General features: G+C 38.6%; 1 protein-coding gene across 11 annotated transcripts in view; it reads right to left on the bottom strand.

Moving 5' to 3' along the window:
- The window catches only part of CACNB2 (calcium voltage-gated channel auxiliary subunit beta 2), a 1,902,347-nt gene that overhangs the window by 158,275 nt on the left and 1,730,590 nt on the right, over positions 1-13,482 (bottom strand). For 9 of the 11 annotated variants that reach the window (XM_044064636.1, XM_044064629.1, XM_044064631.1 and 6 more), the window contains one exon: positions 2,627-2,778. In XM_044064636.1, coding sequence (XP_043920571.1) covers positions 2,627-2,778 — 152 coding nt within the window. The remainder of the gene's footprint in view (positions 1-2,626; positions 2,779-13,482) is intronic. The other 2 variants (XM_044064630.1, XM_044064633.1) reach the window with 1 other exon arrangement.

Raw genomic sequence — 13,482 nt, 5'->3', positions numbered from 1 at the left:
GATATAGGAGTATAGACAGAGAAAGGGATAGAGGAATCTTAAATTAAAGCCCTGCACTGGTTGAGTTTTTAATTGAATCTAAAACAGAAGCTGCTGTTAAAAAAGGATAATTAGTATGGCATATAAAGTATTGCATGGTAACTATAGAAATTATTCAGAAGACGTCAGAAAAGATTGGGAAGAGAGATTAGATATGGGATTCACAAAGAAACAATGGGAGGATATATGTATAACTCCTAGATATGCAACAAAGTCTAGATTATTTATGATTTTTGTCTAGAAATGTTTGCATAGACACTTTTATACCCTATGCAGACTCCAAAGAACGTCTCCTTAGGTAGATGGCACATGTTGGAGGTGTGATGGGGAAGAAAGAGGTAACAGGGAACATATGTTTTGAGAGTATAGTAAGTTAGCAGAATTTTAAGAATCTCTACAGAGTACTCTGTCAGGAATACTGGCTGAATAAATGAGTGTAACTAAGGTTTTTTTTTTTTTTTTTTTGAGCTGGGGTACTGGATCTGAATTGCTTAGAAACAGTAAGGCCTTGTAAGTTTATTTCTGGTGGCTACCAAAACGTAACTACTAATAAATGGAAATCAAAATCTAAAGCAACTATATTTGAAGAAGTGATTATTGTAACCAAGATAAAAGAACAGGAAGTGGGATCTTTAGAAAAGGGTAGGAGTAAATTATATAGAAAAAAATGTTTTGGAGGAGTAATATGGTTTAAGAGACAGCAAGAATTGAATAATTTATCTAATGTTGCTTAGATTATGCATCACGTATGTTAATGTTTGTAAATAGGAACTTGTTAATATGGTTTGATTACTTTTACATACATTTAAGTTTGCCTATGTCTCAAGTGATAATTCAATAAAGATATTTAAAAAATGTAGCTCAGGTAGAAATGAAATTGTTAGCAACAGTGTGTGCATGTGAAAGAAATTCCATCTTATATGTGTGGACTATTATTTCAAAGTCCATGAAATAAACTAACAGGCACAACAAGTGCAACTGCAATTACTGCATTAAAGCTTAAACTCTCTAGGCAGGGGATCTGGAAATGGTCCACAACACAAAGTCAGAAATTCAGATTCAGGATGGAAGTCAGGGATTACTGATGGGGCAACAGTAGCAACAAGAGTTGGGGATGCAGCATCTGAGGTTATGTTTTATTGTGCAAGAAAAACATGTCGACCCCACCACCACCAGATAAAAAAACCTGACATGGAACAAGAAGTTAAGCCTCCACTTTTCAAAACTCACATAAGATCCTGTCCCTTCAGTCACCTGTAAAGGCCAAGAAGGTAATCTGTATCAGAAGAGATGGGACACATCATGACTTACAACAAAATGTGGTAGCCCTGGAGAAATCAAACTGACATATGAAGAGACAAAACTAAGCCAAAATGTAGTTGGTCAAGAGTAAAGGAAACAAATGGAAGCTAAAGACAAACTGAATAAGTTGGAGAACTGCTAAAATATTTAATACTTTTGTTACGCAAGAGATGAGAACTTCAGAACAACACCAATATATACACCATAATTTAAATTGCTCCACCATACTAATGTGTATTAACCCTACCACCACCCATGCCCCAGTACAACCCTATACCTCACCTTACCAAAGTTCCTTTTCATAACACTATCACTACTCAAAACACATGTATTTGAAGTTAGAGCTAGGGTTTTGGTTAACTAATCACAAAAGGAATCTATTTGTTTTCCTTTCGCAATCGGTTGAAGTTCAGACCTTTTTGTTTGGTAATTTTTCAAAGTGACAGCATAGATCAACTGTGTTTTGATGCCTGTGGATGTAGATATATCAACATATAACACACACATACATAATATGCATAACATGCACATACACACACACACACACACATACATACATATATATATATATATATATATATATATATATATATATGTGTGTGTGTGTGTATATATGTATATATATATATATATATATATATATATATATATATATATATATATATAAACGTATTTATATATATATATATATATATATATATATATACACACACACACACACACACACACACATACACGACTAGATGCACATACAGTGCACACATTTGTGTGCAATATAAATGACTGTAGGAGCTCAGAAAATGACTTTAGAACACATTTCTATATACATACATACTTAAATGTTACTGTTTATCTTCTGTTCATGACTTAATAGTTATAAATATTAGGATTCCTGTGCTAATGAGTCACACATTTTTCAGGTTTTCTCTTAGTCTGAATATTAACTGTATCCTTAAATAATTAGAGTATGACAGTATCCACTCAGGAATATACATCTACACATTATCTGTGCCAAAAGTCTAAAACATCATTTTATTATTTTGCTAGGAATTCTAAGATATAGTTATCATAACTGTGATTATATTTCTATTTTATTATTAGTTTTAGTAATTATATGATATGATGAATGACATGCTCACCACCAAAAGATATTCAAACACGTAAATTGTCTTAAAAAAAAAACTGGGACTAATTTAATCATGACAAATATGATGAGCCACAGTTATTCAAAAATGGGTTCAACTTATTAAAGAAAGCAAGTGATCGGAGGAAAGAAAGCCTTTACCTTTGGAGAAGAAATCTTTACATAGACAATGATTGGGGCCAATGAGGTCTTACTTAGTTGAGCTGGGTGGTTTATTGTGTCAGCATCAAGTACCACCAACTGTAGTGTTCTTGCTAGTTCAAAAATTCGTTCAATTTCACTCTGAATTTCTGCTGCAGATTCAATAAAAACTATTAATGAAGTGTTTAAGCAGTCAGATGCACTTAAGTATTTTTATCACAGCACATCAAAACTTAAAAATTATGATTTAAACAAGTATATTCAGGTTTCTTCCAAGTTTCCACCCCCCCCCCCCCCCCCAAGTAGTTTCCTCACTAGGGTAAAAGAGAACAGTCACAAATGGCATATATCATTCACAGCTAAACAAATTACATTTTTAAAATAAAAGAAATATTAATTTAACCTTATCTCTTCAGTGCTGTAATACTATTTGGAAGCAAAATTTTCCTCTAATTTTGTTTTCAAGCAAAGTACAATGGATTGGAAGGAAGTTTTAACATTGTATCAAAGAGCATTTTGTAAAACCACTGCATAGACTGTTATTTCTGCAGACTCAGCTAACAGCTTACTTTGTGTTAACTACAGAAATTGGCGCATCTGATTTAACAACCTTGCATAGCGTTGCACAGTATTTAAACATATAAATCTACCTATAGTCTGTAATGAAGTAAGAATTTAGTTATTAGTGTTACTCTATAAAAAACATGACTAGCAGGAAGCTTTACTTATCAAACATATAACACATTAATTACCACTGAAGACTTGTAATACTGCAGTGAAAAGTTTTATGAAGTAAACCTTTCTGCACTGAAAATCAGTTGCAATTTTTGTAAACTTAATGCAAAACATTTCACCAGATAACACCACACCCAAAGACAATGAAATACAGAGCTCTGGTGAAGGGTTTTTGACAACCTGAAAGCTTGAGTAACTGAAAAACTCATTTTGGTGCAATAAAAGGTATTGCATGACATCTATGTTCCAGTGACTTTGACTTTTCTGTTGCTGGACGGACATGGCATTTCGTACATTTTTTCTACAGCTCATAACATGTACTCTTTACTGACATAGTTGCTCTTCAGGCAGAAGAAGGTATTTTTCCAAAGTGGCTATAGAAAATTCTCAGAATATCTCATATTCAGCATATTAATCACTGCTACTGTAGCCTTAACTTATATGGGTTACATCCTTCCAAGGATATAATAACTGACCAGCTGCCAAATATCAGGGCACCTTCCACAGACCCAAACCATTAGTCGACTTGAGTTGTGTTCACTAAAAAGACAATGTTTGAGTATCAAGGCCTTCAGAGCTTTACTGACATTGAAGACAGTGCTCCTCTGTGGGCTTTCAAGGATGGTCAGTTGGCTTGTGCTGTTCCTTTGCTGGGCACTTAAGTTCCCTTTTGGGAAAAACCTTCCAGACTAAAAATGCATTGCTTTATTCTTCTTTCCTGCTTTGGAAAGTTATTTTTAAGCTAGTAGTTTGTGTTTTAACAGACTTTCAGGAGACTACACTTTTTAATGGGAGCACACTTTTTTTCCCTGTCAGTTTAAAAGTTGCTTAAAGTAGTTGAGAAACATTTTTTTCTGTGGATAAATCATATTTATTTTACATTGTGCAAAGTGTTTTAAAGTTGTTTTTATTTTGTTTTTGTGTAAAAAAGTGACTTTTAAAGACTTTAAATTTGAACTGGTTTACTTCGATTGTTTTTCATGGAAAAGAGGCATCATTTTTGGCTTGACCATGAAATAATCTACAGGTCCCATGGTCAGTACTTCTACCGGCCACAAAAAGAGAAAGTTAACAAACAGCCTGTGCCACCTCAGCAGGTTGGGAATTTGCCTCAGCACAGGTAGGTGATTCTGCCTTGGCCAAAACTGGCTCCTCAGACCCCTCATCTTTTTTACCCTTTGTTTACCCTTCTGACGTAGCATCTACGGGGTTAGCCATGTCCTGTGAAAGCTGCTGGGGTCCCTTCAGTGGGAAAGGGAGAGTCACTAATGTTCTCCTGGTAGTTGGAACAGGGAATGCTTCCCTATTTGATCAGAATGTTGTGCCCATCCCTGGGAAGCTGCTGCTGTTGCCATTAATAACATTGTTAGCTCCATGTTTCCTGTTAAAAAGAAACAGAAATCTAAACGTGTATTTACACTTCATCAAATTTCATTAGTTTACTTAATCTGTATCAGGGTCTAATTCAGGCTACTGACCCTTCTTATTAGGTAGTTTCTGGTAAAAGAAAGAGGAAGCTGGTCAGCTGTTATATCCTTGGCAGAATATAACCCATACAGCTAAGGCTACTGCAGCAGTGATATTTGAACATCTACTATTATGGTAAATTTACTTACAGGAGTGTACTTTTTTTGAGTTGGCTTATATACATGCTTCTGCACAACACATGAATTTAACAGGAGAATAGCAGTAGCAGTACAATATACCAATAATTACACTATCTGTATGATCTGCATCTGATAAAGACATTATCAAAGTCCTTCAGGTGTTGGTCAGTGCAACTTTTGCGCGACTAGCAATGTTGATTTGACACTGCTACAGCAGTCACTATGGCAGGTTTACTGCTGTTCATGCACTAAGTAATGCACTTATCATGGTGACTGATTTGGCATCAGTATGGCCACCCAACACACTGCACCGTTTGGTTGTTTAGAAATGAATGTTATGCTCTACACTTTTTGGCTTTACATTAGAGGATTACTACAGTGAATGATGTGGGCCTTCTCCTTAGGCAAGCTGAGTGAAACATTACTTGGCAGTAAAAACTGATGAGAGACAGAATGGTATGTCGTACATTTGACATATAAAATTATTAGACATGAGGCAGACTTTTAAAAGAAGCAGACCTTACTTTATCTAAAGCTATGAATGTGTACAGTTTAAGTGAAATTACAGGCACATGGCTGACGAAGCTGGTGTGTAGTATAACATACATCAAATAAAAGGGTTAAAAGGAAGTATATAGGGAAACTGCACAATAACAGTAAAAACAGTGAGAAATGGAACAACGCTCAGGAATTATGAAGCAGTTGAAATACACTTATGTACTATGTGTAACTATGATCACAAGAGGAGGAAGTGCCCAGCAGTCAGTTTTAGGGTGGTAGACAGTTGAGCAGCACAGTCTCTAAGTACCCACCTCTGAATCCTGTCAGGACCAACTGCTTTTCTAGGATTTACTCAGCTTAGGGTCCACTGAACATCTGCTGGGTTGAGGCAGAGCATTTCATCACCTTGTTTAATTGGGAGTTTTGTTGCCATGGTATTGTTTCCTTCATCAGACTTGCCAAAGTAGATATTAAGCTTATTCAGGAATTCAGTGTTGTCATCACATTGAGAGGAAATAGGAATGTAGTCTGTTAAAGCTTGTATCCCTTGCCACAGACACCTAGAGTCCCTCAGGTCAGAGAAGTGACCTTGAATTCTCTGACCATAGGCATGCTTTGCCTCCTTTATTCCTCTGTTTAGTTCTGCCCTGGCCTCCCTGAGGGTGTCCTTTGATTTGAATGTGTATTCTGTGGTTTCAGGAGCTCATATACCCCACTCGTCAGCCAGAGATTCTGGTTTGCCCATGTGGTGATGCTCTTGGTGACTGTGACAACATTCACACACTTTGAGATATAGGCCATCACAGAGTCTCTATACTCCTCTAGGTTGATCTGGTGATTCCCTGTAGCCACCTCCTTAAAGACATTCCAGTTTGTGCTTTTGAAACAATCCTGTAGTGCAGAGACTGCTCCCTCTGGCCTTACCTTTACTTGTTTCTGTGATGGTTTACTTCTGTTTAACAGTGGTCTGTATAGAGGAACTAGCATAATAGCAAGATGGTCCAAGTTACCCAAATGTGGATCGGGTACTGCCTTATTAGCTACTTTTACATTGGCGAAGATCTGGTCCAGTATGTTCTCCCCTTTTGTTGCAAAGTTCACGTGCTGGTGGTAGCAGGGTAGTACAAATTTCAGGTTGGTTTAGTAGAAGTCAAACTCTGGATTCTTGTTCTGCATATGATTTTTGGACTGATAAAGTGTGGCCAGTGCCTCACTGGTATTGGCACAGGAAGGGATTTAAGCTGCTGTGATACTCACACCACTAAACTCCCTTGACAAGTAGAAGGGAATACATTTTAGCAACATGAACTAAATGTTCTCAGAGCACTTTGTGGTAACCAGCTTGTAGTTGGTACACCAGTTGTTGTTTATGTAAATAAAAACACCCCCTCCTCGAGATTTACCACTGAGGGACTGGTTCCTGTCACCTCGAAATAGTGTCATCCCATTCTCATAGATTGCATTATTATTTATATTGGAGTTTAACCATGTGTCTGTGAACACAAGCAAATAACTGTTTTCTAACCTCACTTTGCATAGAGAGCTCCAGCCTTATGTTATCCATCTTATTATCCAGGCAGTGAACAGTAGCATAGAGGGAAGTGCAGGCCTGTGAGGGTTAGCCTTGTATCTGGCAGTCACACAAGACTGAGAATCTCATTTCCTTGATCTTACACATCTCTTCCTTTTTATATGCATCTTATGGGTGGTGAAAGTCAGATTTACTTGATCGATACATTTTTGGCCACGATAATTCCAAGTTCATGGAGTTCTTGGAGTGTATTAGGCATTATAGGTCTCTCTAGCAACAGCCCATCAAACACACAGCATGGCGAACTTCAACATCAAATTTTCAAGAGTCTATCAGCATTATAACTTAGCATACCTTCAGTATTTCCCCCAATTCTGTTTTTTTTTTCCCTCTAGATTTCAACATAAAACAAGACAAATAATGCACATTTCTCTGTCGAGCTAAAGCAGCCACTGCCACACAAAGTACCGCCATGTTGCAAAGCAAAATGAATATCTCCTTAGCTACAGTGGTGTACTCCTCCTCAGGGTAGTATAATTTGGATTCCTCCAAGAAAGTTACTGTGCTCCTTTCATTATTTGCATATTCCTGGGACTCCTGGCAGCCATATTGCACAAAAGTACAGGTAAATGTAGCAGGATATCAGATGATCTGAAGCTCATAATCAGTGCAGTACTGTTAAGGAAATACTCCTAATATTCTGGACCACACAAACCTGTGGATATGGACTGGTTCTGCTGGTCCACAGTGTCAATCACAGTGTGTCTGCCCTTACAAGTGGTATATTACCAGCCACAGGTCCTGGAGGGGGTGTCCACATACGAAGGATGGTCCTGGAGGGGATGTCTATGTAGCAAGGCCAAAAATAACTGTTCATAAGTTCAACAATTATCTCTAAGCTTACTGCCAGGGATACAATAAAGAAGCTCAGACATCTTCCCGCACTTGTGGGAGATTAACACTATCTCCATTATATAGATTTTCTCCATATATCTTGGTGAAACTTTGCAATCAGCAGTCCAGTCATCCAGTCTGATTGTACAGGTGGCTTAGGAAGTACTCTGATGGATATGCAAGGGCATCCTATTGTAGGGATGAGGGATAGGTTACTTTAGGTACACACACACACACACACACACACTCACACAGACACACACACACACACACACACACACACACACACACACACACACACACACACACACACACTCTAAATAGTACTGCATGACAATTGATGTGTGTGTGTGCTGGATGTTGCATATGTACCTGACAGGCTGCCATGTATATGCAGATCACTATCAATGCACATGTTGGAGCTGGATGTGGTCACAGTACCAGAGTTTACAGTATGCAAACAGTAATGTTCTCATCTACATAACTGTGTTTTTACCAGACGTCAGTCTAAAGCATGTTATATACGTATACCTGGTGCACTGAGACATGATGCCTATTTGTGACTGTCCAATACAGGAACAGAAGAACTCCTCATGTGGTGTGAGTGGGTATAGCCTATACGAAGCTAATATTAGGGACCTAATGTTTTATGAATGGAACCCTGCACTTCTTCCTGTTGAGACTTTGTATACTGGTGAGATTTCTACAGCCACCTGTACCATAAATGAGTATCCTCTGACTGCAGCAACTGGAACAGTCACTCATATCCACAGCCATTCCTGGTGTCTAATGCCACCTGTGTTTAAACAGAGCTAGGGTAAGCACTCTCACAGCTACCATGGGAACGAGAGTCTCTTCTTTACTGAAGCTGTCCATTGCACTACAGCCATTTTGTAGACTTATGAACAGATGCCTCAAGAAGCAGCAGGAATGATACGACTATACAACCAACAACACACAACTTGAAGTGTCTTTACAAATGTATACGTTTATAATAAATGGACAGCACAGCACTGCAAGTGAGAAATAATGCTCAAGACATGTCATTTATTTATTTTATTTTACATTTGTTGACCAGGCTAGTCCAGTTGGATATATGTCCATTTTCAGCAGAGGCCCGGGGAGAAAAGCTCCTCGAAAACACAGTACAATTTATATAAAATGACAGTTTTTACGGATGCAGGTACAATACATGTTTAGGCAATTCTTTACATGACAGTTTTTACAGATGTGAGTACATTAAATATATACAAAATTATTTTCACTTCAATACATTTCTGCTTGCAGAATCGTATTACTTATCATATTTGGTTAGTTATAGGAAGATATTGATAAAGACATTTAATTAATATATAAAAGCACATTTTCTTTATGGTTATCAATTTATCATACTAGGTCATACTAGGATTACAATACAATGAAATAGTAACAGGTGCCCCGTTAAGAAGTGTGTGCCATATATGTGTGGAACTTTGCAGCCACTTTCTGGCACTCCTGCTACTTATGAGGAGGTGTACCTGCAGATGCCACAGTGTTGTACTGTGGAATGCGATAACACAATGATGAAATCTGGGTCTACAAAGATGGCTCCGTTACACTCAGTCATCGGCTACAGTCACTATATACATATCTTACCATACATAAACCCTCCTGAAGTATGACTACAGCTGAGATAATATACAACACATTAACATCCAGCAGAGAAGCTCTAGTCAAACTATCCTCAAGCCCTGAAATATTCATTAGCACTGAAGACATAAGCTTCAGAAGCAGCAGTAAGAAAGAAATGCTGCATTTATAAGGTGATTTTTGAGGCTTACACCATGTCCTTTACTAATGGATTGTACTAATTCCTGAATATTTTTGGCTCATATAAAAATGGCTGCGCATAAGGCCTCACAAATCAATGTGCATCCCTTCAGTAGACCAGGCTGGTCAGAGAGAGTTATAGGGAGATACCTCAGCACTCTCATTTTTCAGCATATTCATTGACTTTTCTGCTACAAGAAGTTATACCATGTCATATTATATGCCTCCACACATGCCCTAATGAATCTGTGGTATGTGTTGCTAATAAGAAACAGTGTTACACAACTTTTATATGGTCTGTGCAAAATACTAGAATAGCAGCCCTTGTGGGCCATTTTAAGCCTAGCTAATTTCCTTTTCAAAGGTGAGAATCAAACCATGTATCTTATGACTGTGAGGTAAACACCTTAACCATTATACCAATCCCCAATCCTCTTATATAAACTCCCAACCTCCTTAAGGGTGCCAGCTTGTACCTGTCAGTGATATTCTTGAGTATTAACAGTTTTTATAAGCATGTAGTTGTTAGCTTCCATATTTATTTAAAATATACCAAGGATGTTACCCCTAATATGCATTATTCCAGTATCTCAAATCTATGGAGAACCTAAGCAGGCTGAGACAATGATGTTTCAATTTATTCATATAATACAGCAGCAGTACATGAACTGTTTAACATTCGGATTTCAGGAAGACACCTTACGGTTATGAGTCACTGTGATGCGTGAGAGACCATTAGTAGACATTTGTCCAAACTGACTGGTATACTGTAAAGTGGGGTGCAATGCCATCATTTAAGAAGTGTCCTGCACTGGGTTTAAAAGCAGATGACAGGCAGTCATTAAACAGGACATACGGAAGAAAGAGTTAATAGAAGCAAATGGGTACTTGAAAAAGAGGAATGTGAAGAGATCTCCCGATGAGATCCTAGTAGACATCTGTTAGAAAAGATTGGAGGCTGTGGAGAGTTTAGCACACATCTGCAATGAAGAGATAAATGGGAACATGCTGTAAGGATCCACGAAAGAAGCTACAGTAGTGACACTTTTGAAAAGGAAAGGGGACCCTGAAGACAGGAACATTTATGATATGTTTTCCTATGCAATGTGGATGCCTAGCTACTTGCATGAGTTCTAGCAGTGAGGGTTCAAAGGGTAGCTACCCAGGGCTGTACACCTATCTCAGACAGGGTTTGTTAAAGGGAGATCCTCAGCTAACTACTAATGATTATTAACAGGCAGAGAGGCAAGGGAGTGAAGCATAGTTTTATTTGCTATTCAAAAACATTTTGATGAAATAGGTTGAAGTTTTCTTTTTTCATGTTTTGGAAGAGGTGGTAGGGGATGGTGATTTTGTGAGGATTCAAGGCACTGTACCACTCTCCATGTATTAGGCTTGCAGTGAAGTGGGGAGAATAAGTGGTATTAACTACAGGAACAAGGCAAGGGTGCCTTTTGTGACCATCTTTGCTAGTACTTTCAACAAAAGTCTTGACTGAAATAGCAGGCTATCTTAGGAGTGAAACAAGGAATAGTTTTAACCTTTTTGCTAAACACTGTATTCTGCTCTTAATCAATATTGAAAAGATGCTGGGGGGATGTGGTCTGCTGCAGACAGCAGGAGAAAGAAAAAATATTTAGATACAGAGATTTACTTATTCAGGCTCACTGGGATCTAAGAATGGACAGGAGTTTATGTGGTAATCAATGGGATGGTAGACAAGTGAAGTGATACGCTGAGTTTACTTGGAACCATAACGGAGATTGTACGAACAATGCTTCTGACCCTAGTGTTTTACCTGAGAGTATATATTGAAGCTTGCAGGGTGAGACACTCACAAGGACTTTGTGATAGGTTTGTTTGAAAACAGGAGAAACTGAGAATAGGCAACGACTAAGTAAGGGCTCAGAGATGGAGAGGTGAATGGAGAATGCCAGCCATTAGTAGGTATGCAGTGGCAGCTAATATGAACCACAGTGTAGACAGGATGTCAGACTAGTGTGGATGTGAAAGGAGTAGGGCAAGCTATGTAATGAAAATGGACAGGTACTGAAGGCAACAGTCTAGATAATCAAAGGGGGCCAGGTACAGAAGGCAACAGACTATGTAATGAAAGGGGGACAGCTACAGAAGGTAACAGTTTATGTAATGAAAGGTACAAAAGGCAACAGTTAGGGAATTACATTCCACCTCTTTTTATGGGGCATGAAGATGAAGGAACTGATGGGAGAATAGAAGAGTATGAGGTGTTTTTGAAATATGTGGGTTTGACAATGACAGCTCTGGGGAATTTAAAACCTTTAATGAGACTGTGACTTTCTGGTAGGCAAATAGTCTTAACTGGGACATGATGGAATAAAGAAATTGATGAGTCACACCATTAAGGATGGGGAAACATTGAAGGAAAGGAGTGGTTGAGAATGATGGATGTCTTTATCAAGCAAAACAGATAATTGGCAGGATTTACAGATAGCTAGGGAGCTAAAGTGAAGACAGAGGCATGAGTAGACTTAGAAAGATGTGCCTGAAAGAAAATGAGTTGTGGGGATGAAGATGTGGTTTTGAAGAGAGCATTACATGTGTGGGCAAAGCACAGCAGAGTGGGGTCTGTGACAGATTTGCAAAAGTAATTGACTAGGCAGTACAAGACTCCAGGAGACTGAGGAGTGAGGAGTGGCAGGAGGCTGACAGCTGTTGGAGGCACACTGACATGGAGAAGTGGGTACTCTTCAAATGGGATGTTGTTTAGCAGAAATAATGCATTTATGGAGAGGTGTGATTAGGGTATAGAAGAAATGCTTGTTTACAGCAGGTAGTTATGTTTTTTTGACACAAACCCTGAAAGGGGAAATGCTCTGTGCAAAATGGTGAGAAGCAAGCTGAGTGAAGTGTGAGATAGAAAGGTACTAAGAAAGTCAGAGCTACTTGAGAGGGAGGAAAAGCATATGTCAAGAGTGGGTGGAGAGAAAAGTAAAAATAGTGGTAGAGGTGTTGTGGGGAAAACCCCCCAAAGAGATGGGCCACAATGAGTGGGGTGGGGGTGGGGGGATAGAAACAAAATCTTGGAGCAGTCAGGATAGGAAGGTAGAAACAAGTAGGGTAGATAGGTTACACTTAGAGCAATACAGTGCCTGCCAATAGGAGGACTACAGGAACTTGGTGGTATCCCCAATCCTTTTGCAAGGGTAAAGTAAGTAAACAATTATGACAAGGATTAAACAGCTTTTGGGAGGGAGGTTGGAGGCAATATGCTGTGCTTATTAAACAGAAATATTTCCAATGATGATGCAGATAAAACAGAATGTGGATAGCTTACACATGCCAGACTACTCTTTGTAGATTAACAGACATTTGTAGGGAACTGTTCGCTAAAGGAGTTAGGTTAGGGATACAAAAACAGTGTCATGAGCTATAACATCTGAGAGAGATGAATGTTGTACTAAGTCAAAGTACGCAGTTTAAGCAACAGGCTCTAAAAGGCTGACTTGGCATAATACATGGCGTATTATCATTATGTTCTGTTATGCCTGTTAAACTTGGTCACCTTCTTCGAAACAGTCACCAAAGCCATGGATGAGGGCAAGACAGTGCACACCGCCAACCTTGACCTAGCCAAAGCCTTTGACACTATTCCCCACTCAGGCATAATAGATAAACTCTCCTAGCTAGGCATCAACCCATATGTTACCAGATGGGTAGCTAACTGGCTCACTGACAGAACCCACTCAGTCAAAATAGGGGAAGCCAACTCTAGTAGTACACCTGTAACAAGCAGCATA

Source organism: Protopterus annectens, chromosome 3.part0 (genome assembly GCF_019279795.1).
Source record: "Protopterus annectens isolate FY-2018-M chromosome 3.part0, PAN1.0, whole genome shotgun sequence".
NCBI lineage: Eukaryota > Metazoa > Chordata > Ceratodontiformes > Protopteridae > Protopterus > Protopterus annectens.
The sequence above is the reverse complement of the archived record's forward strand: the minus strand, read 5'-3'. Positions and strand labels throughout refer to the sequence as shown.